Source organism: Pseudochaenichthys georgianus, chromosome 16 (assembly GCF_902827115.2).
Source record: "Pseudochaenichthys georgianus chromosome 16, fPseGeo1.2, whole genome shotgun sequence".
Lineage (NCBI taxonomy): Eukaryota > Metazoa > Chordata > Actinopteri > Perciformes > Channichthyidae > Pseudochaenichthys > Pseudochaenichthys georgianus.
Window position 1 is genome coordinate 46,355,632 of NC_047518.2, and position 26,315 is coordinate 46,381,946.

General features: G+C 43.1%; 2 protein-coding genes and 2 long non-coding RNA genes across 5 annotated transcripts; 2 read left to right on the forward strand and 2 right to left on the reverse strand.

Annotated features, from left to right (window-relative positions):
• The first annotated feature begins 1,660 nt into the window (after positions 1 to 1,660).
• On the forward strand, positions 1,661 to 5,493 carry LOC117460296 (uncharacterized). Its single transcript, XM_034101623.2, has 6 exons — positions 1,661 to 2,017; positions 2,200 to 2,293; positions 3,190 to 3,525; positions 3,692 to 3,878; positions 4,148 to 4,275; positions 4,445 to 5,493. Exons 1-6 carry the CDS (start codon positions 1,926 to 1,928, stop codon positions 4,766 to 4,768), a joined length of 1,161 nt encoding a protein of 386 aa, XP_033957514.2. The 5' UTR covers positions 1,661 to 1,925; the 3' UTR covers positions 4,769 to 5,493.
• Positions 5,494 to 6,493: 1,000 nt separating this feature from the next.
• On the reverse strand, positions 6,494 to 11,697 carry LOC139435390 (uncharacterized). The gene is made up of 2 exons (XR_011644663.1): positions 11,614 to 11,697; positions 6,494 to 7,227 (listed from the first exon to the last, which is right to left on the reverse strand). It is a non-coding gene; the product is annotated as an uncharacterized lncRNA (long non-coding RNA).
• Positions 11,698 to 12,344: 647 nt separating this feature from the next.
• On the forward strand, positions 12,345 to 14,645 carry LOC139435389 (uncharacterized). Its single transcript, XR_011644662.1, has 3 exons — positions 12,345 to 12,432; positions 12,649 to 13,741; positions 14,096 to 14,645. It is a non-coding gene; the product is annotated as an uncharacterized lncRNA (long non-coding RNA).
• A 2,172-nt stretch (positions 14,646 to 16,817) lies between these two features.
• On the reverse strand, positions 16,818 to 20,066 carry LOC117460233 (tubulin alpha-1C chain-like). 2 transcript variants are annotated; one of them, XM_034101511.2, is made up of 4 exons: positions 19,953 to 20,066; positions 18,547 to 18,778; positions 18,319 to 18,467; positions 16,818 to 17,833 (listed from the first exon to the last, which is right to left on the reverse strand). In XM_034101511.2, exons 1-4 carry the CDS (start codon positions 19,953 to 19,955, stop codon positions 16,859 to 16,861), a joined length of 1,359 nt encoding a protein of 452 aa, XP_033957402.1. In that variant the 5' UTR covers positions 19,956 to 20,066; the 3' UTR covers positions 16,818 to 16,858. The 2 variants fall into 2 exon arrangements, with proteins under 2 accessions (XP_033957402.1, XP_033957401.1); XM_034101510.1 differs by lacking the exon at positions 19,953 to 20,066 and having other exon boundaries at positions 18,547 to 18,808.
• Positions 20,067 to 26,315: the final 6,249 nt, after the last annotated feature.

The window sequence follows — 26,315 nt, forward strand, 5'->3', positions numbered from 1 at the left end:
GGAATATGCTTTGTCATCAAAGATGAACTGAATGACAGTGGTGGTGAGTGACGACAATAAACGCTTTTCTCAGCAGCTATGTTGACGTCATAGCAGGGTAAACACAGGTGTAATAGATCAAATGAATTTTGGCCCGATCTATTTAGTGTGTCACAGCCATTCCAGTGAGACGGCATATTAGCAGGGCCCTGGCCTGCCTACATCCTAAATTACATCTCTGTTTACGCTGCATGTCAACATGGCTGCTGAGAAAAGGGTCGATTTTACATTTCTCAATTGTATTGTATGCTAATTATCCCCATGCAAGTGTCAAGCACACCACACATTTCATTGCTATAAACAATACTATCTTAAAAGGTAAAGTATTGTTTATAGGAATCAAATGTGCGTACTCCACTGATTTGGTGAAAATACATAATTGTGTACTTACTTGGGGTTCTTGTTGAAAGCCTTGTTCTTAAGCTTTTGCTAGACTAAAAAACACCATTGCTGTCTTAAGTATTGGTCCCAAGTAGAGTGCGCTCTTGTGGACAAGGACTTTGGGACTCATACTTGCAATGGAGGTTTTCAGTGGGTCTGTTGTATTTTTGAGAACACTTCACCAGTAGATTACATAAAGACATGACAAAGGAAGACCATATAATTTCAATATTCATATTTAATATCTCTTGTGTGATGACATTATTTTCCAGAGCCATCCTCATCCCCCGCTTCAGGCACAGATACTATTTCAGTCACTTCGAAAAGCAGCAGTGAAATCGATTTCTACAGTGGCACTCTGAAACGCTTCAGAAAAGAGGAGGAGGCTTTGCAGGGTCCACAAGCCAAAGATGTGAGTGCATATTCAATATGTCATGTACACCATTGTTTTACAGTTTAGTGACGTCTGTCCATCCGTGTGTCTGTACCAGTAGATTGCTCATAAACCTATACTGCTTACTAGGGATGCTCCCATCGATCGGTCACCGATCGATATCGGCCGATACTCACTCTCTACCGATCGATCGGTGCTCTCTAAACATGCCGATCGTGAGAGCCGATCGCATGACGTAAAATACATGACACTTTTCTCTGTGTGCGGCAAAACAAGCTCGCCAAAATGGCTTCAACGGTCTGGCAGTATTTTAAGGTGTCTGAAAAAGACAGTAAAATAGCGGAATGCAACGTGAAGCAGAAATCCTGCAGCTCCGCCCGCCGGACCGGTAAGCGGAGCGAAACACACAAGAGTTAGACCTAACACACTTAGTTATTTTATCTACTTCTGGAACAAGCTAAACTAGTTATTATAAATATATTTATTCTTCACTGTCGGGTCACTCATTACTAGATCAGTGAGCTGCATGAGATACTGACAGGCTGTCAGGAGGGAGAGAGAGAGAGAGAGAGGAGAGAGAGGGAGAGAGAGAGAGAGGGAGAGAGAGAGAGAGAGGGAGAGAGGAGAGAGAGAGAGAGAGAGAGAGAGAGAGAGAGAGAGAGAGAGAGAGAGAGAGAGAGAGAGGAGAGAGAGAGAGAGAGGGAGAGAGAGGGAGAGAGAGGGAGGGAGAGAGAGAGGGAGAGAGAGAGAGAGAGATTCCGCTCATTTCTCCCGTGTTATCAATATTCTCCAAAGTGAATGTAAACTTGAATAATGTACATCATTTGAATGTAATAATTAAGTTGATTGTTGTTTGTGGAAGCTCCAGTGAATGAGCCCATTAACTGAGTTTTAAACATCACTTTAAATGGAAGATTTAAAGTGATGTTTAAATCTTCCATTTAGGCCCCGCCCACGCGATCGGTATCGGCCGATACTGATTCCGGCGATCGGCCCCGAAATTGGCGATCGGAGCATCCCTACTGCTTACTTAACGGGTGTCATTTTTGTTGCGTTTTGTTTTAAGCTGATAAAACAGGTTCTGCTGACCAAACCAGGAGGAAGTGATGTGATGAAGGAGTATGAGGAAAAAGGAACAATTAGTCCTGCCACAAGAAAAGTGATGGTGAACATTCTAGTTGCAGACATGGTGCAGAGTGAGGGGTAAGATTCTAATTTGTTATAGCTTTGCATGAAAGTGTCATGTATGTATAGGCTAAGTGTGGATGAAGTTGGTGCAATTGTATTTCTACATAAATTGAGTTCATTAGGTTTATATGATCTTAAACTGAGTCTCTTAGACTTAAATGAATTAAATGTTGAAAATGACTGTTTTTTCTCTACAGGAGAATCCCTCAGCGACTGACCAAAGAGAAGTATGCACTGGGGATTGTTACCCTGTTTCCCTCGCTCCAAGATCCACATGGGAAGACAGGCTATGTGAGTTATTCTTGATTATGATCAAAGTAGACTGTTTTAGATGGCTTACATCAGGGGTATCAAACTCAAGGCTCGGGTGGCCAAATCCGGCCCGTGACTTCATTTTCTGTGGCCCCAGCAAAGAGCTTGCAAAGAATGATATGTTTATTATATGGTTACATGATGATTTACAGAAGCACGTTGCCCATAAACTACATGTCCCATAATGCATCTCAAATTTGACTTTTTTTTTCAGAGTTTGACTTTTTTTTAAATGTTTCTTTTTTTATTTCACCTCCCTTTTTTTAAATGTCACTTCTTTTTTTGATTTTGACTTTTTTTCCAGAATTTGGTTTTTCTTTTAAAATTATTTTGTGACATTCTCATTGAAGAGATTTGCAATTATTTGCCTTAACTTCTACATTCAGACGTAGTTAATTCTGAAGTTATTACCCTATCTGATAATAATCCAATGCAGAGGCAATAATGTAATATATAATACATCATTTTATATAGTCTTAAAGTTACAACCTGCCCTTTGAGTGCAACCATAATGCTGATGTGGCCCGCGATGAAATTGAGATTGACACCCCTGGCTTACATGGTTCCTTGAATGCTGTGGGATTTCTATAACATGCTACTGCATTTAAGAATTCCTGTAGTTGTATACATACTGTAGGGTAGTTTAATTCATTTGGGCGGCTGTGGCTCAGGAGGTAGCGCATAGTCCAATGACTGCAGGGTTGGTGGTTCAAATCCCGTCTCCTCCTGTCCACATGTCAAAGTGTCCTTAGGCAAGACACTGAACCCCAAATTGCTCCCAATGAGCAGGCCTGCACCTTGCATGGCAGCTGCCGCCATTGGTTATGTGAATGTTTGTCAATGGGTGAATTGTCAATTTTGTTTTTTTCGGTCAGGAGCATTTTTATGACGGGCAGAAAGGCGGTGGGTTTCTAGCGTGGCGACTGAAGTCCGTTCAGAGAGCAACGCGACTTCCTGTGAGGTCCAAGGATTCCAGAATAGAAGAGAATGGAGGCCCCATGCTAAGGAGAGAGATAGGCCACTGTGATGATCATCCAGATGAGCAGAGATTTCAAGAACTCATATCTGTGATGAATCATACAAACAACAGAGAAGTCATCATGAAGAAGATGAGAGACACACTGGAATATAGACGGCGCCTTGTCCACGATCCTGAGAGATCCTCCACTGTCCTTTCAGTATTCCCGCGCCTGCTGGACACTAAAGGATTGGTAATATTTTATTACTCCTACTTTTGCTTATTATGAATGTTATTTTGATAGATGTTTTAAGCAACCTTCAGTTAAATGGAGATGATCTAAATCTGTGAAATTGGCATTGGTAGTAAATTGAAAACCTGATGGTGGTTCTTGCGTTTGTGCTGTATATGTGTTTTAGATTCTCCAAGACTTCAGTCTCCTCTTTGGGTCAGAAACTCCATCCAAACTACTGGAAAAGTGGCCAACCTCCTTCAAAGCAAAGGTCATCCAACAGGCAGAAATGCTGACTTCCACACCCTTGCTGAAGCGCTTGTTGTTGTCTGCCAAGAACCAAAGGGCTGATGAACCATCACTGGAATCACCAGGTATGGTTTTAGGAACTGCATTGTCATATCATGTCATATTGTAAATGGTCTATGTGAGGCTGGAGGGAGTGTATGACCACACAGTTGGAGAATGCCAGGGTACAGTGGGTTTGGAAAGTATTCAGGCCACTTCACTTTTTCCATACTTTATTGTGTTGTGAGACTTCATGTCTTGTATTTTGCTTGTACATGCACTATGAACTGTTGGACATTATACAGATTGGTAAAAAAAAAAAAAAGAAGTTGATCATTGTTCTCTTTTCTTACAGAGTGGGACAGTGATATGGCATCCATCCTCCTCCTTCTGCACCTCCTGTCACCCCAGCCTGCGGGAAGGAAGAAAACCCAGAAGATCAGTGTAGCTCAGGCCATTGACCATCTGGTCGTATTTCACAAGGTATGTGGCAGGTTTAAGAATGTTAGATCTAGCCACCAGAACTACTACAGAGAGCTGTCACTATGATAAAGTAGGACTAGGCTAGTGCAAATATAAACTATTCCTAAAAACACACACATGCGCATAATTAGCCATGTAAAATTAAAATGTTGCTTGCCTTGTCCTTCAGTCCTGTAGGAGTCTGGATGAGCACCTTCAGAGCCATATGGACACGAGCCAGCCATATCTTCTTGCTTCAGGGACCAGCAAGGAGGCTGTCGGCAACTTCTTCATTCTGATTGACAAGAAGCTCATCCCCTGTGAGGCTACCACTTCCTTAGCAGCAATTGATGAACTTTTTAAGCTTCACTTTGTCTTAGGCACTAGCTATGATCCAGCACTCAAAAGCATGTACACATTTCTGCAAACAACTGTCTATAACATAGACGTTGACACCACCAGTGAGAGCCCCAAGGTCAAGGAACTGAGAACTAAGTTTGTGAGTAATGTATAAGTGTTACATATGCAGATTATTGCTTGATACGCCTGGATCCTTAACTCGGCACATTAAGCTTGTTCATGGCTTGTATCCAGGAAAACATTTTTATTTGATATGCGCTCAGGATGGCTGCTCATTGCAGTTCAAAAGTTTTTTAGGTTTTAAAAAACACTTGAAGAAATACCATGATAAGGATGGGGTCGTTTCAAGCAATAATCCTTAATCACCAGTCCAACAAGCTGTTATTCTCAGGGAAGACATTTTACATGTTGGTGATTCTGACATGGATCAAAAAGGTCATTTGTTGCCTGGCACGGCAGGCAACAAATGACCTTTTCGGACCTCCACGGACCTCCACTGCCATAGAGGGTTATTTTTTATTTTTGTACATATACATTTTTGCTGTTGAACAATATTGAATGTTGGTTGAATTGCATATTGTGAGAATTTGTCAGTCTTAAGAGACATGGAAAGTTTATTTGTTGAGCGTTTTCATGCCTTTAATGTTGTTAAGCAGGATAGTCTTTCAGTCATCAAACCTGATGCACTGCAATTTCATAAGCCTTTTTATCTGCAAATGTCTGCAAGTACCAATGACACCCTTTTTTATGTTGTCTTAGACAGCTATGTGCTGTAATTTGTATTTATCCCCCCACCCCATGGGTGTGTGAGGTCCAAAAAGGTTGTTTGTTGCCTGGCACGGCAGGCAACAAACAACCTTTTCGGACATCCCCTGTCAAAGAGGGTTATCTTTTTTATTTGTTGAATTGCATATTGTGAGAATTTGTGCATTGTGAACATTTGTCAGTCTTAAGAGACATGCCACCATTCAAATAAAGCACTTGGCATATATGTTATCTGGAATGATTTATTGGTCATTGTAACTTTTAACACCAGTTTGTTGTACATCATAATACCAATACCCAACATTGACACTAGATTAGTGTTCATTTTGAACTCCCAGAGGTGTTGAGGCTAATGCAAAATGCAACACCAGTATAATGTGCATTCAACACTAGCTCAGTGTACATGTTTAACTCTTAAAGGTGTTAGATGGGAGAAGATGTATCACTACTGTAGTGTTACTCTACACCAGGACACTGTTGAATTGAAGATGCAGCCAACACTGTTAGTGTGGTTATTGGCGTTGGTGTTCACATCTTACACTCTTAGTGTTGGTATAGTAACACTGTGATAGTGTTATATTGTCAACACTTTGGAAAGTGTTAATTTAACACTTTGCTGGTGGTTTCAATATAAACTCTTTCAGTGTTAAAATTAACTACATGGGTGTTGAATTTTAGATTTCAAATTTGCTGTGCACACACACTCATATGGAAGGGGCGGTCTCTCCCCCCAACAGCAGTGCATTGCATCTGTGAAACTTATAACTGTGCACATCTTATACTTATTTGATAACTACTATATCCCTTGGTTACTTGAACACGCTACAATTTCATTAACCAGTGTCCACTTAGTGCAGAAGTAGACGCCAAAACGTCCCAGAAATTGGACGTTTTAAAAATCGCCGCATATCTTATTGTAATACAATAGCTGAATCACTTGTAGGTAAAAAAAAAAGCGAGGGAACTTGTGTCCTTAACACCACACACACACACACACACACACACACACACACACACACACACACACACACACACACACACACACACACACACACACACACACACACACACACACACACACACACACACGGCAAACATTGCAGCGATTCACAGATGATATTTATTATGTATTTATTGTCAAAGGCAGCATTTAATATATTCATTGCTGCTATCGGGATGTTCAGAGCATTCCATGGAATATAACAAGTGTTTCTGAAGTGAATTACCCACCCCACCTTTAAAAGTGATTCAGAAATATCACATTACATTTAGCTGACGCTTTTATCCAGAGCGACTTACAATAAGTGCGTTCGACCAACAAAATACAAACTTGAAGAAAACAGAATCATAAAGTACATCAGGTTTCATAGAGCCAAGTATTTCAAGTGCTACTCAACTGGCTTTAGAGGAGCCAGCCCTTTATTAGTATATAAGTGCTTTGTTAATAATTCTATCCTCGAAGTGGAGTCGAGGGAGATGAGTCTTCAGTCCGGAAGGTGTGTAAGCTTTCTGCCGTCCTGATGTCAATGGGAGCTCATTCCACCATCTTGGAGCCAGGATAGCAAACCCACGTGTTTCTGCTGATGGGAACTTGGGTCCCCCTCGCAGCGAGGGTGCAGCGAGTCGTTTGGCTGATGCAGAGCGGAGTGCACGTGCTGGGGTGTACAGTTGAACCATGTCCTGGATGTAGGAAGGGCCAGATCCATTCGCAGCATGGTACGCAAGCACCAGGGTCTTGAAGTGGATTCTAGCAGTTACCGGAAGCCAGTGGAGGGAGCGGAGGAGCGGCGTGGTGTGGGAACATTCAGGAAGGTTGAAGACCAGACGAGCCGCTGCATTCTGGGTGAGCTGCAGAGGTCGGAATATAATTATTACAAATATAATTACAGCTGTCTTAAAAATAGATAAGTTAACAACTAAAATCACTTTTTTTTAAAAATACATTTGCATCTTCTTAAAAAGGAACAAGCTTCGATCATCAATTGAACATTGATGTCTGTTGGTTTCCCAAAATACCCACACATATTTCTTGAGTGATTTTCATTTCATTTCAAACCTTTATTTAACCAGATTGGTCCCATTGAGATCATAGATCTCTTTTTCAAGGGAGACCTGCAGCATATAGGTTCCACATGAAACATAAAACAATAAAGGACATTATACATTATATTTACAGGATACATAGTTATAGACATTTACAAGTGCCCATTGTATCAGCAAGCATTTCATTTAGCCTAGCTTTAAAAACATGCAGAGGAATGAGATTGCTCAGTTTCAATTCTTGCTGAAGATTGTTCCAGCAAGTGGAGCTGCGCACATAAAAGCTGTCTTACCGAAGACAGTCCTTGCTCTTGGCACATCTAACAAGACTACATCATGTGACCTCAGACAATAGCTGCTTGCAACTCTCTGTGTTATCAGAGAGCAGATATAATACGGGAGTTTACCCAACAAAGCTTTATAGATAAAAGTGTACCAGTGACTGAGCCTCCGTACAGAGAGAGATGGTAAACCTGCCTTGGTATACAGTGTACAGTGATGAGTCAGCGCTTTACAATTTGTGACAAATCTCAGTGCACTGTGATACGCAGCATCCAATTTGCTCAGGTAATTGGCAGGTGCATTCATATACAACAAATCCCCATAGTCCAGCACAGGTCAAAGGTCACAGTGACTAGCCTTTTCCTGGCCTCAAGCGAGAAACAGGACTTGTTCCTGTAGAAGAACCCTAGCCTAACCCTCAGTTTTTTTAGCAGGTTATTGACATGAAGTTTAAAAGAGAGACAATCATCAAGCCAGATACCAAGGTATTTGTAACAGGCAACAACTTCAAGTTTTGTTCCTTGCGTAGTTACAATATCTAAAACAGGCTCTGGAGTCTTTTTAGCTTTTGAAAAGAGCATTACCTTGGTTTGATCCACATCTAGAAGAAGCTTTAGTTCAGAGAGCTGAGTCTGAATAGTGTTAAAAACAGCCTGTAATTTAACAACAGCCTCCTTAATGGAGGGACCTGCACAATACATTACAGTATCGTCCGCATAAAAATGTAAAGTAGCTTCATCCACATTATCACCTACGCTGTTAATATATATGGAGAATAAAAGTGGTCCTAAAACAGAACCTTGTGGTACACCATTAGAACTGTTCAACCACTCAGAAGACAGCCCATCAAAGTGAACACATTGGGACCTTTCAGAGAGGTAGTTCACAAACCACCCACTGCATGGCTGGATATGCCTATACTGAGTAGCCTCTGCTTTAAAATGCGATGATCGACGGTGTCAAACGCTTTGGAAAGGTCAATAAACAGAGCTGCACAACTCTGCTTATTATCTAAAATAGTAGTAATGTCATTCACCACTTTCATCGTGGCAGTGATGGTGCTGTGTTTCTTTCTGAATCCTGACTGATGTTTAGACAGGATATCATTTATACATAAAAACTCCTTTACTTGTTCACTCACTAGGCGTTCAAGCACCTTAGCCAGAACTGACAATTTAGAGATTGGCCTATAGTTATTTAAAATAGTTGCCTCCCCTTCTTTCAGTAAAGGCAAGACATAAGCAGACTTCCATACTTTTGGAATTGTGTTCGTGCTGAGGGAGAGGTTAAAAAGAGAAGTAAGAGGTGGAGCAATAAAATCTGCAGCTATCTTTAAAAAGAAAGGTTCTACGTTGTCCGGGCCAGCCGGTTTCCTAGGATCTAACTTGGATAATGCTTCATGAACAATACCAACAGTTAAAGGAGTAAAACTGAAAGGGTTTTCCAGACCACATTGTTCAGAGTCAAGGATTGGAGCGTTCACAGGAGCCACACAGCCAAACAGAGAGCCACAAGACACAAAATGCTTATTAAAGCAATTTAGCATAGTAGCCCTGTCTGATATAGTGCCAGATGCTGTGGTGAGGCACATTTAGCTCATTAGGGATATCACCAGTGGAAATCGATTTTATGGCTTTCCAAAATTTCCTAGGATTATTCAGGTTTTCTGTGGTAACCGACAAATAGTACTTTGATTTAGCACTTTTTATTTGGGATGTGAAGCTATTTCTTAGCTGCCTAAAACGTAGCCATTCTACCTCTGAGCCTGATTTCCTAGCCTTAGCCCAAGCATTATTTCTCTCATGAAGGAGACTGGACAGCTCAGCAGAAAACCAGGGATTGTTTCGTCCCTTCACTCTAAATGTACGCAGAGGTGCATGTCTATCTATAATTTTCATAAAACCAAGATAAAAATAAGACCATGCAGTTTCTACATCAGCACACAAATTGATTCTACCCCAATCAAAATCAAACAGATCATGCACAAAACCCTGCTCCACAAAGTGTTGTTTGTCTCTCTTTGTGATGACACGTGGTTTAACCTTTTGGACCTTAGTGTCCCTGATTGTGGCTACAACACAGTGGTCACTCACATCATTAGCAAATACTCCCACAGATGAGTATTTATGTGGAACATTTGTTAAAATTAGATCAATTAAGGAGGATTTGTTTGGGGACTTAATATTTGGGCGAGTAGGACTGTCTATAATCTGGGTAAAATTCAAAGAGGTACACAGGTTTTTAAAATCCTCTGACACAGAAGTTAACCAGTCCCAATTAAAATCACCAAGCAGCACTATTTCCTTGTAGGAAAGTTGCGATAACAGTTTTGCCAAAGACGATAAAGAGTCCTTGACAGCCGAAGGGGCCCTGTAGCAGCCCACCACCATGAGCTGTTGACCCTTTGTTACCTCAATATTCACGGCTAAAAATTCTAGCTGTTTACTAACAGATTTGGAAACCATATTAGTTACACAAAACTTATTTTTCACATAAATGGCAACGCCACCACCTTTTTTAGGCCGGTCAGTACGATATACACTGTAACCATTTATGTAAATGTCAGAGGCCAAAATGGATTTATCTAGCCGCGTTTCTGATAAGACAATGACATCAGCATCAGTCGAGCTCGCCCAAATACGGACAAAATCTAATTTAGGTAACAGACTACGCACATTTAAATGAATTAAACCTAGCCCAGATCTAGATATAAAATCAGCAGGAGTAGCTATTTGACTAATACTGCTCGGTGGACCTGGATTTGGCTGTACATTTCCTGATAGTAACAACAATAAAAATACCAAGCACCTTTTCCTCTTAATCAACACACATACATTGTCAGCTGTTCTAGAGTCACCAGCAAACTTCGCGAAAGTGAGATTAGAGTTTAAAAAACAATTCTGAAGGACCATCGTGGCAGGCATGTGAGAAAGACAAACATTTTCCGAAATGAATGTCCGCGACAGTGCAACCAGCAATTGTTTGTGCAACACCTCCGAAACTGTACAGGGGATGTCCACTGCGGGCGGCAGAACATACCCGAATCCAGTAGATTGTTCAGGACGACTAGCGATCTTCTCCTTGTCCAGCACAGCCAAGAAAAGGCACAGCAGAAACACGACACCCGCCATTCTCCCAGTCCAGCACAACAGTATCCACGCTGTTCCCGGAGCAAGGTGGAGCAGGCCTCAGCTACAGCAGCACAGCACAGCAGAGCAGAGCAGAGCAGGTGGAACCAGGCCTCAGCTACAGCAGCACAGCACAGCAGAGCAGAGCAGAGCAGGTGGAACCAGGCCTCAGCTACAGCAGCACAGCAGAGCAGAGCAGAGCAGGTGGAACCAGGCCTCAGCAGGCGGCAGCACAGCAGAGCAGAGCAGGTGAAACCAGGCCTCAGCGGGCGGCAGCACAGCAGAGCAGAGCAGGTGAAACCAGGCCTCAGCGGGCGGCAGCACAGCAGAGCAGAGCAGGTGGAACCAGGCCTCAGCGGGCGGCAGCACAGCAGAGCAGGTGGAACCAGGCCTCAGCGGGCGGCAGCACAGCAGAGCAGAGCAGGTGGAACCAGGCCTCAGCTACAGCAGCACAGCAGAGTAGAGAAGGTAATCCCACCGCGTTACACCGGCTATTTAATCCACTTTACATCTCCGCCGGTAGCACAGGCTCGGAGAGGAGCGGCGATACGCGGTGTGAGTAGCGGCGAGAGGAGCAGCAAGAGGAGCGGCAAGAGGAGCGGCGAGAGGAGCGGCAAGAGGAGCGGCAAGAGGAGCGGCGATACGCGGTGTGAGGAGCGGCGAGAGGAGCAGCAAGAGGAGCGGCAAGAGGAGCGGCAAGAGGAGCGGCAAGAGGAGCGGCGATACGCGGTGTGAGGAGCGGCGAGAGGAGAGCCGGGACCACACTTCCGACTCTTTATCTTACCTCTGATGTGATAATTGTTCCAAACTGTTTCTCCACATTCACAAGATGGCCCCCTGCCTTCCCGCTGCCCTCAGGTCTCATGCTTACTTCTCTTTCAGGGCCCGAACACCATAATGATATCTGCACGGTCATCCTTCTCAACCTGGCCTTTCTCTTCCTACACATTTTGTCACGAGACATCGTCCACCTCAGGTCATTAATAAACACATAACATGTGATTAAAATAACACAGTATACAAACTTGAGGGAATACTAAAATACAAATGGCGTTTTAATCTGCAGGTCACCACTCGGCAGACGTGTTGAGAGAGACGCCTCCTCCTCCTCCTCCTCCTCCTCCTCCGTCAGGACCAGAGAGAAGAAGAGAAGAAGAAGCCTCCTCACGCAGATCGCCGCCATGTGAAGCTCCTCTTGGACATGAACCTGATTCAGAACGTCTGATCTGATGATTGCAGAGGCTAGCCAACGCTTTAAGCCTCCGAGGGTCCGCTGGGTGGGTGGAAGTGGAATTGACGCACACAAGTGTGCTGCCGAATAAAGGTCAGAAACAAAGTTTCCAGTTTGAAACAGTCCATTTATTTCCATTGACTTGCTTCTTTCCATATTCACCACACGATATCACCGTTTACACAATACCTTTGCTTTGCTTGTAATCCCGTGTGTGTGTGTGTTCTCCGTGTGTGCACACACACACGTTCCTACCTTTATACCCACAGCTCATTGGCTCCTACAGGATGTCTGCATGTTGAAGTCGGGGCTGGATGGCAGAGTGTGTCCTCTGTGCTTACCTCACAAGCAGCAGCGCTAAAGAAGTCACATGTAGGCAAAAAGAAAGGATTAACCCTTCATCGGCACACACTGCCGCTTAGACCGGAAAGATCATTACACTTTGTCACGAGACGTGTTGTATTATGAAGAATGTTAACATACAAACTGAATATTCTCTCCACCCTGCCTTAAACTTGATTGAGACACTGCAGCAGACGGGTGAAGATTACTGGTATTATTGTTTTAACGATCTACAATGTTCAACAGGAAACTGCTGACATGGTGCAACATGGAGCCAGTGTTCTCATCTTGCTGCTGCTCCGTCTCTTCAGGCTCCAAAGCAAGTCCAGTGACACTTCAACTGATTGCATTGAGACTGGTGTCCCACACCATGAAACTCTCTTTTCACTGGGGTTAATATGCATTATTGTCAATCAACGGGGCAATAGGAAGCGTATGGGTGTCACAGTAGGACTGTATGTTCCTGTTGGGTTTGAAATATGTTTTGCAATAGAATGATCGTCGCACGCATCTCTGCTTGTCTAGCTGACATCTCTCAGTGGATGTCTGCTCACTACCTCAAGCTCAACCTTGACAAGACTGAACTGCTTTTCCTTCCGGGAAAAGATTGTCCCACTCTTGACCTGACCATCAACATCGGCCCCTCTGTTGTTTCCCCGACTCAGACTGCAAGGACTCTGGGTGTGATCCTAGATAACAAACTGTCCTTCACTGCAAACATCGCTGCTGCGACCCGCTGCTGCAGACACACGCTTTACAACATCAGGAGGATGCGTCCCCAGCTGACCCAGAAAGCCACGCAGGTTCTGGTTCTGGTCCAGGCTCTCGTCACCTCACGCCTAGACTACTGCAACTCCCTCCTGGCTGGTCTACCTGCATGTGCCATCCGACCTCTCCAGCTCATCCAGACTGCAGCGGCTCGCCTGGTCTTCAACCTTCCTAAATGTTCCCACACCACGCCGCTCCTCCGCTCCCTCCACTGGCTTCCGGTAACTGCTAGAATCCACTTCAAGACCCTGGTGCTTGCGTACCATGCTGTGAATGGATCTGGCCCTTCCTACATCCAGGACATGGTTAAACCGTACACCCCAGCACGTGCACTCCGCTCTACATCAGCCAAACGGCTCGCTGCTCCCTCGCTGCGAGGGGGACCCAAGTTCCCATCAGCAAAAACACGTGGGTTTGCTATCCTGGCTCCAAGATGGTGGAATGAGCTCCCCATAGATATATATATATAAACACTAGATGGCTCATGGGATATTTTCCAGCGTAGCTGACCGGCCGCCATCTTGCTACAGTTAACAGTTACTCTGATTCGCGTTATGGTAGCTGTTGTAAGGTGAGTGATCTGCACAAAAATACTCTTAACTCACTGAAATCTTGACTGATTTACAAACGGTTTGGTTTATTATAAACATGATTAGCATGGCTATGATACAGGATGCTTGGACATGTTGAAATTGCACCTTTTCTTTGTGTATGTGGTTGTATTTATTAGCTGGCTAATAACAAGAGGCTGTCAGTGAGACCTAGTATTACAAAGTTGACCCAGCAACTTTACACCAGTGGGAGAGGCAGAACTGCTCTTTCTTTTCAACATAACTTAAGTTACGCATGATTTCTTCCAAGTGGTTTGGCTTGTTAAAAACATCTTGTATTATGATACAGGAATTTGCTGGCTTTGTGTTTACAGAAGTACCTGACTATGCCGGACTTTTGTGCAGCCTACGGATGCTCCAATCACCGCAGTCTGGAAACAAGAACCTGTGGGATCACCACATGTTTATGTTTGCTCAGTCTAATAAACCCATAACATGGTTGTGAAAGAATACCAAAGCTGAGGCTGGACGATGATTGATTGTTGGTGTGCCATGTGTCACCGTGTGTCTTATTGGTGTTGTGTTATACTGTATTTTATTGTGTGCAGCTGGTCCTTATCTCCAAGACACATTTAAAACAAATAACCTTGAAGTCCCATCTCTCCCCACCTGCTCCTGCTTCCTACATCCCCTCCACACCACACCAAGTTGTTCTTCTTAATAATAATAATACATTTATTTTGGGGGGCCGCCTTTCATTACACCCAAGGACACATAGGATAGTTTATGTTTAAATTGTTCCCTATATTGCATAGGGGCAATATAGGGACAATTTAAACAGTGGATTTTGTGATATATCAGCCGGGGTGAGACAAGACAAACCACAAATGGACTACAGAAGGACACATGGTACAGTTTATATTATTCTTGGTCTTTTTTCAATAACATATTTCAAAGGTTCTGGATTTATTTACAAATCTAGAAACTAAATACAAAACTAGGATGATATGAAGATCTCATGTCAAAAATAATTGTGATAGATTAGACAGAACTGGCCTGTCTGTGAGCACATTTTATGTTAGTTTGGTTCTTCTGATAAAGGTGTGACTATCTAAATAATATACCAACATATGCTATTGTCATTAGTTGTGTCCCTGTTCTTAAAGCTAAGGCATTGCTCAATTAACAACTCTTGGCTTACAGAGTGGTAACATGAGACCTATTTTTATATATAAAATATAAATGTATTTTAATTTTATAATTTATTTTAAATATTAACAATATAATAAAATAAATGGAAATATATACACCGGCAAATATTTAATATAAATACCTTGTGTGTGTATAGCTATTGCTTTATCTGATTAATGTTATTTTCATATGAAAGTCCATGATTATAAGTATGCAGTATCATAACTACATCTTTTGTTTATAAAAAACCAAACCGTTTGAAAATTGGTTGAAAATTGAGCAAGCTATGGTTATTTAAATAGTAAACCATAATGTTATGAATGAGAGAACTCCCTGTTGCAAGATGGCGGCCAAGTGGCAACGTCGGTCTCCATTGGCCAGCAGCGCGGGTGAGTCATAGTGTTTATTTATATATATATATATATCTATGTCCCCATTGACATCAGCACAGCAGATAGCTTACACACCTTCCGGCTCAGACTGAAAACTCATCTCTCTCGACTCCACTTCGAGCGATAGAACTATTAACAAAGCACTTATATACTAATAAAGGACTGGCTTACCTAAAGCCAGTTGAGTAGCACTTGAAATGTTTGGCTCTATGAAACCTGATGTACTTATATGATTCCGTTTTCTTCAAGGTTGTGTCTTCCTGGTCGAATGCACTTATTGTAAGTCGCTTTGGATAAAAGCGTCAGCTAAATGCAATGTAATGTAATGTAATGAGCAAACAAGAGATATCGAAACACAACAGAAGGGGATGTTTTGGCCTGTGAACAATGTGATGAATGTTTTAGTAAAGCGTCCGTTCTGATTCACAATGCCTTATTTCAGGGCGTTTAGTGGAGCCAGATAGGTCACCCCGTGCGCATGAGGGCACCGTGTGTGCGTCTGTATCATTTTGAAGTGGCAGTTACGCAAAGCCACATTTATTAATTTCCCAAACAGTCCAATGACCTCCTGATTGTGAGATGGAGAAACGCATTGAATGGTTCTTAACGCCATGTGTTCCGGTGAGAAGAGCAGCCTCCACACATTATCTCTGAGCCATTTCACACTTTGCTTTTGAGAAGAACAGGTTTTAACATTCACTTCCTTTGCAGATCAACAAACTGGTTGGGAGTCCTTCTAAGCAACGCATGAAGTGACATTTCACGAGCGTTAAAACATTTCTTATCTGGAATGCGTTTCTGCCCGATAACTGATCATAAGGCACAAAATCCATGAAGTACCGAAGAGGCGACAGGAATGCATTCATTTAGGTCGGTGTATTGTAGAGTCCATTTTGTTTTAATGACATTAAATATCTCTGCTTCGTGTCAAGAACAAGCATTTATTAGAAACCAACATGGAGAATGATTACAGAACTGAAACAAAACGTTTAACACTCGTCTCCTTACGACACTATGTAGCCTGTTCGATGTCGCTTCACATGGTTCCTAAGGCCTTGCTTCCAGTCTGCGAACAGCAGAACCAAGTACTTTAAACACCACCTGTCTGCCAGCATGAGAGCCCCGCCTCCCCCGCCCCACTACCCCTCCCTCGGGCCAGAGTGACGTCACACCCTATTGGAGATCAGGCCGGGGTTAGGACTCTGTTCTTCTCACGTAACGCACAAATCCAACCTGAAACAAGTCAACGTCAGATATGCAAAGTGACTCTTGAATCATCTGATGTTGGGAAATAATTTAGTGATTAATCTAGCAGTACATTTAACTGGACTCCATGCCTGGTCTGTGCAGAGAAGAGATATACATGTGAACACCACTGCCTCCTAGTGACTGAATTGAGTAATAGCATCTGTGCGGAAACACATTTGCTTGAACTGAGCAAGTGAACACATCCAACCCCTCTGGACGGTCGGCCATGCTGACAGTGGATTCATTGACGAGAGGAAAGCACAGGTTCAGTCAAACAACTTTATTTACTTGACATTAATAAAGACATTAATACTCCTCTTCTTCCTCATCATCTCCCTGGCTATCAGCTCCAACCTCCTCGTAGTCTTTCTCCAGAGCGGCCATGTCCTCCCTGGCCTCAGAGAACTCTCCCTCCTCCATGCCCTCGCCCACATACCAGTGCACGAAGGCACGCTTAGCGTACATCAGATCAAACTTGTGGTCCAGCCGAGCCCAGGCCTCCGCGATGGCGGTGGTGTTGCTCAGCATGCACAACGCCCTCTGCACCTTGGCCAGGTCTCCACCAGGAACCACGGTGGGCGGCTGGTAGTTGATGCCCACCTTGAAGCCAGTGGGGCACCAGTCCACAAACTGGATGGAGCGCTTGGTTTTGATGTTGGCAATGGCAGCGTTCACGTCTTTGGGAACGACATCGCCGCGGTACAAAAGGCAGCAGGCCATGTACTTGCCGTGGCGTGGGTCGCACTTCACAAACTGATTGGCCGGCTCGAAGCAGGAGTTGGTGATTTCTGCCACCGAGAGCTGCTCGTGGTACGCTTTCTCTGCGGAGATGACCGGGGCGTAGGTGGCCAGAGGGAAGTGGATACGGGGGTAGGGCACCAAGTTGGTCTGGAACTCGGTCAGATCAACATTGAGGGCCCCGTCAAAGCGAAGGGAGGCGGTGATGGAGGACACAATCTGACTCATTAACCGGTTCAGGTTGTTGTACGAGGGACGCTCGATATCGAGGTTCCTACGGCAGATATCAAAGATGGCCTCGTTATCAACCATGAAGGCGCAGTCCGAGTGCTCCAGGGTGGTGTGCGTGGTCAGGATGGCGTTGTAGGGCTCCACCACAGCGGTGGACACCTGGGGAGCCGGGTAGACGGAGAACTCCAGCTTGGACTTCTTGCCGTAGTCGACGGACAGACGCTCCATCAGCAGGGAGGTGAAGCCGGAGCCGGTGCCGCCTCCGAAGCTGTGGAACACCAGGAAGCCCTGAAGACCGGTGCACTGGTCGGACTGAAAGAGAAAGACACAATCACATAAATGTATTTATATAACACAACGACAGCAGTGCCACGGGGTCACGGCGAATGATAACAAAGCGCATAGTGCACAGCATGTAGACGTAGAGATAACAGATCAGAGGTCAGAGGTCAGAGGGGGCCGCACCACGGAGCGCTCTGGATGCGATCAGGAGGCTCTTAACCGAGTGGTGCCGGGCGGAGGAAGCCGATGCCAGCGGGCCAGAATCGGGGAAATATGCTCACTTTCAAAGAGTGATACCAGATTGTTACTTCTCGTGTTTAAAACACTGAACCGCTCTACATTTTAAAACATATACTTCACATATTTATTATGATACTTGGCTTTTGCAATACTTATTTGTGCCATTCACCACAATATGATGCATACGCCTTGCACGTGAAACCCTACTTAGCAATAAACCGATTCATTTAAGGTTCTTCAGCAAAACTGACGCATTCTGTTCTGAATGTACCGACCAGCTTCCGGATCCTGTCCATCACGAGGTCGATGACCTCCTTGCCGATGGTGTAGTGTCCTCGGGCGTAGTTGTTGGCAGCATCCTCCTTGCCAGTGATCAGCTGCTCGGGGTGGAACAGCTGGCGGTAAGTCCCCGTGCGCACCTCGTCTGAGGGCGGAGCATGAGGCTGTTGAAGCGTTTGAACGACAGACGGGGAAAGCATTTACTTTGATCCTTTAGAACTCACCGATGACAGTGGGCTCCAGGTCAACAAACACCGCTCTGGGGACGTGCTTTCCAGTCCCAGTCTCCATGAAGAAGGTGTTGAAGGAATCGTCCCCCCCCCCTCCCCCTGAGGGGGTCTGGTCAGCAGGCTTCCTGCCGTCCGGCTGGATCCCATGTTCCAGGCAGTAAAGCTCCCAGCATGAATTGCCAATCTGCACACCAGCCTGCCCGACGTGGATCGAGAGGCACTCGCGCTGTCGGAGGAACAAGGTGTTAGGAAACATCATAAAGGAAGCCGAGTTGAGTCGTGTGCAAAGACAGTGACACACGTTCTAGTGCATGCCACCACATGTGGGAGGACGCTCGACAGAAACACTGTTTTAATAAGAACCAAACATCATGACGCTCACCTGAACAGAACGACAGTTATAGTTAATTTTTATTTATTTTTTTAAATTGATTTTAATTAAATCAAATGTAGCACCTGTTTTGACGAATGAATGATGTATATGTGCACACATTTATCGCTTAATTATTCAATACATCCTTTGTACTGAAGTATTCAAAAGTAAAAATGTTTAATATAAATTATTTGCTGTGGCCAAATGTTTTCATTGCATTTACAGACCTGTAACTCTCTGACACCACCCCATGAATGCACGGACTTGCTTTTGGAGCCACGCTACACAAAACAGATAGCAACACCTATAAACACTATTTTAAAAGAGGGGCTACTGTATCGACATTTTAAAATTATATTTAAAGAAAAGGCCCTGACAAAACAGCAGGGCTCTATTTCAGTAACCATTAGCTATAGAAAAAAAGCTGACATCAAATGTTTGCTGAGCCTCAGGATAATCATAAATAAATAACATGGTGAAAATAAATATATTGCAATGCTCAAAACAGCAGCATCCAACCGCCTCTAATGCTTGGATATGACATGTCACCTGCACGCACGCACGGAGCAGCTGGAGCGCGGAGATCATCATTCTGTCTTGTATTACTTAACGTGGACCTATCGTGCTATATTTGAACAATATATTGTAGGGCCATATCTATATAAAGTATATATATGATTCAGTGAGCTGCAGCTGACCACGCCCCCCTGCAGGAGAGGGGCGCGTGCTCTGAGATCAGCTGCTGGGGGACAAAGAGAGATCTCCGTCCTCCGTTTTATCCTTATAGAAGTAAGAAGAGAAGTAACGGGGCAGAAACCCTCCTGGTTCACTGAAATGTGGACACACATGTTTTATCCGTGTTAATATCATGTTTTAAATATGAAACCATTAAACCCGCCACTGATGAGACAGGAAGTATATTTCCAACAATTCGCGCCTATTGTAACTGCGTGTTCGCGTGATGACACACGTTCAGAGCTCATTTGGTTAAACACACATCCTCTAAGTGGAGAAAAGCTGGACTCACCATTTTTCTGAAGTTGTGAAGACAGAGGGTTTCGATAAAGAAGAGGCAAAGCTATCTCTCACAGCAGAGCCTTTACGAGTCCAGCAGGTAAGAAGTATCAGGTGTAGTTTTTTTTTCTAGGCGGGGCTATTTATATATCTTACGGCACAATTGCTGCGGAATCTGATTGGATGAAAAGACAAGTGGGTCCACTTCTGATTGGTTGAATTCTTTTTTTAAAGAAACTTTATTGAGCACATGGAAAACAAGAACACTGGCAATTCCTGTTCAAAGCGGAATCACCCCACCTAAGAACTTCAGTCCCATGGATGTTCTGGGAAAACGTGGTTATTGCTGAACATGAATAAATAGACGTAGTAGAATAATACAACACATGCATATTACTAAACAAGAACGTTTAGAAATAAGATAATAAGAAAAAACGACTTTTGACGTTCATATTTGATTTACGATCAATATAAATATATATATTTAAGTCATTTTCAAACATATCTTTGTCTGATATGAGTAATATTGTCATTCTTTATTGTTAAATATCATTCATTGTATAGGAAATAGTAAGCCCTCCTTATATTCTTTATTACTGACTCTGACAATAGCTTGTTTGTTTTAAATTATGCCATTTTTTCTCTTTTGTATCTTTATGCATAAAGAACTTAACTATTTATTTCAATGTAAGATTTTGTATTAAATCTCAATTGGTATTATGCATTATGCAATTTGTGTTGCTGCACTGCAGGTCCAGAGGGCACCACTGCACTACTTCATCACAACATTGCATATTTACCTTTGCCCTCTTGCTCCATAAAGTATTGTGGGTCAGAATATCCATATCCATATGCTGGCTTCCATGCTGCAATATGCAGGAGTAGGGCATACTTGTAGGTTTCGCTTAATGGCTTAATCTGTTTCTGGCATACCAAATAGTACAGTTGTATGGGTAAGGGAACCCACAGTAATCTCATTGTATGCATTGTATTCTGTCCAGTTTTTTTTGTAGTACTTTTAACTGCTGCTTAATGAACCATGTAATCATAATCCATCCTCATCAAAGCCCGGTATATGTGTAATGATGTGTTTTTGAAAGCTTACCATCCAAAACCAAAGAAACACCTTACAAAATAAAGCACATTTAATGTCAATATTATATATATATATATATATATATATACGGTATATATACAATATAATTTCTCCTGTACATAAACCAACCAATATATTTAAATAGGATTATTCGATCCATGGACTTGGTTTGTGGTGATAACCCCTGGCAATGACCTTATATTTCATTTTAGTGACCAGCACATATTACGATTTCCCTCGACTGACATTTTGAATCCACAACTCTATATTGATGATTGCTTTCTGTTTACATTTGAATACACAGGGGCCCTTTCTCATTTCATCAAATCCCCCTCCTCGACTCCTCAGAGGCTTCTCAATACTCAAATTTCCCCTCCTCGACTCCTCGGTCCTCCGGTAGTGACCCGGAAATGAATTTCAGCTTGCCATTTTGAAGGACGTCTCATTTCTCTAAATGCACACCGAGGACCGAGGATCGAGCATCGAGGAGGCTCTCTGGAGGAGCTATAACCGAGGATACACTGATGGTTCCTCCACGGCTCCTCCGCGGATGCATTTCCGGGAACGGTGGAGGCGTGACGCACGGCCGGACTTATCTCAGCCAATGACAGCTCTGCATGCATCCCCTGGATATTATTTTAGAACCTGCTCTCATCGCAACGCGATGTTTACAGAGAGAACAGCTGTGAGGTCCTGCAGAAAGCAGAGCAGTGTGTATAATATATATCACTCAGTATAACAGGCCTACTCTCTTTATTTGCTTTAGTTTAGTAGATATCTACAAAGAGTCCATATTTTTCTAAAACCATTTAGTGCTTCACAATAAAATACACAACGGCTGTAGCCTGATTATGCTTTAGGAGCTGTAGGTGTGTGTGGTACAGTGTGTAGGTGTGTGTTGTACAGTGTGTAGGTGTGTGTTGTACAGTGTGTAGGTGTGTGTGTGGTAGGCTACAGTGTGTAGGTGCGTGTTGTACAGTGCGTAGGTGTGTGTTGTACAGTGTGTGTTGTACAGTGTGTAGGTGTGTGTTGTACAGTGTGTAGGTGCGTGTTGTACAGTGTGTAGGTGTGTGTGGTACAGTGTGTAGGTGTGTGTTGTACAGTGTGTAGGTGTGTGTTGTACAGTGTGTAGGTGTGTGTTGTACAGTGCGTGTTGTACAGTGTGTGGACTTATCTCAGCCAATGACAGCTCTGCATGCATCCCCTGGATATTATTGTAGAAACTGCTTTCATCGCAACGCGATGTTTCCAGAGAGAACAGCTGTGAGGTCCTGCAGAAAGCAGAGCAGTGTGTATAATATATATCACTCGTATAACAGGCCTACTCTCTTTATTTGCTTTTGTTTAGTAGATATCTACAAACAAAGAGTCGATATTTTTCTAAAACCATTTAGTGCTTCACAATAAAATACACCACGGCTGTAGCCTGTTTTAGGAGCTGTATGTGCGTGTGCGTGGTGTAGGTGTGTGTGGTACAGTGTGTGCGTATACAGCGGACATACAGGTCCCAGTTGGTCCCGCTTACTTTTAATACTTGTAAATACAACTTTTGGCCCGTAATTTATTTCCCTCATTGTAGCGACCAGAGGGGGGGGGCGATATATCCAGTCTCTGATAGTGTTACGTTATTATGAGAGTGCTCTGTTTGATTCTGAAATTGTATATATTTATATACATATATATGTGTGTGTGTGTGTGTGTGTGTGTGTGTGTGTGTGTGTGTGTGTGTGTGTGTGTGTGTGTGTGTGTGTGTGTGTGTGTGTGTGTGTGTGTGTGTGTGTGTGTGTGTGTGTGTGTGTGTGTGTGTGTGTGTGTCCGCATCTGCAGCCTGTTATTGTCTCATTACACCGCACTGTGAATGAATCAAAGTACATATATAAGTCATCATGAACACATCTGTCCATCAGACAGAGGGCTGCTGTGTCTTCTGTCATCATTAATGGACGTCTCTTTAAAATGACCGCTCAGAGGAGAGGAGTTCTCATTTCTCTAACCGCCTGCTGCTTCCCCTCCTCTCTCCTCGGTTCCCCTCCTCGGCTCCTCCGCTCGCATCTCCGGTGGGCGGGACTAAGTATCGAGGAGGGGAGTCGAGGAGGGGAGTTCGAGAAATGAGAAAGGGCCATGGTGTAGTCCAGGAATGTTGTTGTTGCTGGAGTTGGTTGATAAACGCTTAGCCAATGTTGATTCGATGGTCAACTCTGTTCCCAGATAGTAAAACCTCTCACAAATACCGCGTATATAACGCAAATACCTCGGACTTAGTGATGTATTAAGACATATGACAAAATATGACATAAAACAAGCATACAGCACTGTTTAGAATCCATTTGGTCTGGTTTAGCGCAACCATGCAGGCGGCCATCTTTCACTTCTGTTGACAATATGCAGCTACCCAATTGGTGTAGTACGAACACGTGACGGACCGTGGCACTACTTTTGACCAAGATATTATTACGCTTTGAAGGGACTAGTTCAGCCAATAATTACGTGCTTAGAAGAATTGACAGGAACTTTTTTTGGTGGATAAGCATTACTCGTTCTGTTTTATGAACTAAAGATTATGTAGTTCCACTTCTGTGAAGCGGGATTTCTTTTCTAAAGGACTTTTCGAAGTTCACCTTGCGGCCTAATTAGAGGAGACGCTTCTTCAACTTCACTGAAAGTCACTTTAAAGGTGATCGCATCCATTGCTTTAACCACTAGGACCACCAGGGGGCAGAACAGTCAGGACTCTCAAGTGCTCTCAAGAATTAGAACATTTCTCAGGAATTTGCTTTGGTGTATCGTGGTGCAGATATAGAAACAGTAACACGAATTAGGATGTTATAAAAGAGCAACTATTAACATTTTATAAAATAAATATGATCTCTAGTGAAAGAGTCCATTTAAATCATTAGTTAGAAATAGTCAAAGTTTTTTAATCACAAGATACATTTTCAAGAGGTAAATGGTAATGTGTAAACTATTTCAATCCAAAGGTAACTTTAACTTAAAAAGACAGTTTATGATCAAATATGTATTTAAGTACAAATTAAAACCGAGTTTGTGGGAGAGAAACTCCCTCTGGAGGGAACACAGGGATTGTAGCCTTTGCAGACCATTTACATGCACTAACACCGATAGAGCACTACAGGGAAGAGAAGAGCTCAAAACCAAAAGCTTACTTTGCAAACAAGCATGAAAATATTGAACATAGGGATTCATTAATTACTCAATTAGTTGCAAAACTCAAGCAAGAAGAAGATAACGGTAGCCTACTATTTATTTTGTCCTGCAACAAAACAACACAACCTGAATGAGGAAGGGTGCGAAAGCCTCTTGAACAAAGTAACCTCTGATTTCTGACACTTAGCGAGGCTTTTACTGCGGCAGAGAAGCATCAGCTGCTGCGTCTCTGGCATCAAGCGGGATAATTAGAAGTGACGATGTGAGCGAGGTCGGGAGTGAAAGTGAGAGGAGAAAATATGAGAAGCAGAGTAGTGGTAGGGAGCCACAGTGCACTCAGATATCACAATAACAGGACTCTAACACACGCCTTTTGGTTGTATTCTCCCTGCGTCACGCTGCAGCAGCAGGAAACATGCATGTTATGAAATGACAAAAGTTCATCTCAATCCTTTGTTATTTACCCTTTGTTGGCAATGAAGACAGAGGGCAAACGTTTTCTGTAAGTCTTCACAAGGTTTTCACTGTTGCTGGTATGTTGGCCCATTCCTCCATGCAGATCTCCTCTAGAGCAGTGATTCTCAAATGGGGTACGCGGACCCCTGGGGGTACGTTGGGGTACTGCAGGGGGTACGTGAGATTACAAAAAAAAGGCTAATTAAAAAAATTATCTTAGTAAAATAAGTTAAATAGAAAACACAATTTTATATAAAACATTCCTAGAACCACCAAGGGGGTCCTCATGTAAACATGTCAAATGTGTGTATTGTATTTTATAGTTTTTCACAATAAAATATTACTTAAATTGAAAAACTCCTGAAAAAATCTGTTTTATAAAAGTGTTATGTTATTTTTTTTCATGCATGAAGATGAAAATATCCTTAGTTTGTTAATGCATACCACGAAGGAGTTAATACATCACACACTGAGGGAACATCACTATATTGTAATTATTTATATAGGCCTTTTCGATCAAAAATGTTCGGGGTCGGTCAGGGGGTACTTGACTGAGAAAATGTTTCAAGGGGGTACATTACTGAACAAAGTTTGAGAAGCACTGCTCTAGAGCAGTGATGTTTTGGGGCTGTCGCTGGGCAACACGGACTTTCAACTCCCTCCAAAGATTTTCTATGGGGTTGAGATCTGGAGACTGGCTAGGCCACTCCAGGACCTTGAAATGCTTCTTACGAAGCCACTCCTTCGTTGCCCGGGCGGTGTGTTTGGGATCATTGTCATGCTGAAAGACCCAGCCACGTTTCATCTTCAATGCCCTTGCTGATGGAAGGAGGTTGTCACTCAAAATCTCACGATACATGGCCCCATTCATTCTTTCCTTCACACGGATCAGTCGTCCTGGTCCCTTTGCAGAAAGCCCCAAAGCATGATGTTTCCACCCCCATGTTTCACAGTAGGTGTTCTTTGGATGCAACTCAGCCGGTTGTAACTTTAAGACTATATAAATATACTTTTATAATATATTACATTATTACCTCTGCATTGGATTATTATCGGATAGGGTAATAACTTCATAATTAACTACGTCTGAAAGCAGAAATCTAGGGCAAATCTCTTCAGTGCGCGTGTCACAAAACGAGATGCATTGTGGGACATGTAGTTTATAGGCAACGTGCTTCTGTAAAGCTGCGTGTAACCGTATAATAAAGGTATTATATTCTTTGCAAGCTCTTACGGGCCACATACAATGAGGTCTTGAGTTTGACACCCCTGTGTTACACCGTTCACGAAATGCTTTCAGTAAGTAACTGATCACCATCCGGCTGAAGTTGAAGCACTGCTCACAATTTAAGAAGTCTTTTATTTCTAAAGGTTTAATGCTGCAACATTTCCTCCTTTTTTTAGAGGTATTTTGTTCATGTGTTAAAGTCACTGTTAACACACACCTTAAAATCAAACCCCTTTTTAAATTGAAGAAGCTATATCTGGCTTTAGGCTTCGACGAGTTTTCAAGAAGAAAGTCCAAACGGAAGTTGAGATGTTTAATAAACAAAATGAAACGACAGATAAAGAATCAGAGCTAGCTCACCCTCTGTCATCCCCAGCATGCAACAGGTGACCTTAATACACACATCACACCCATGGGGCCGTTGCCGGAAG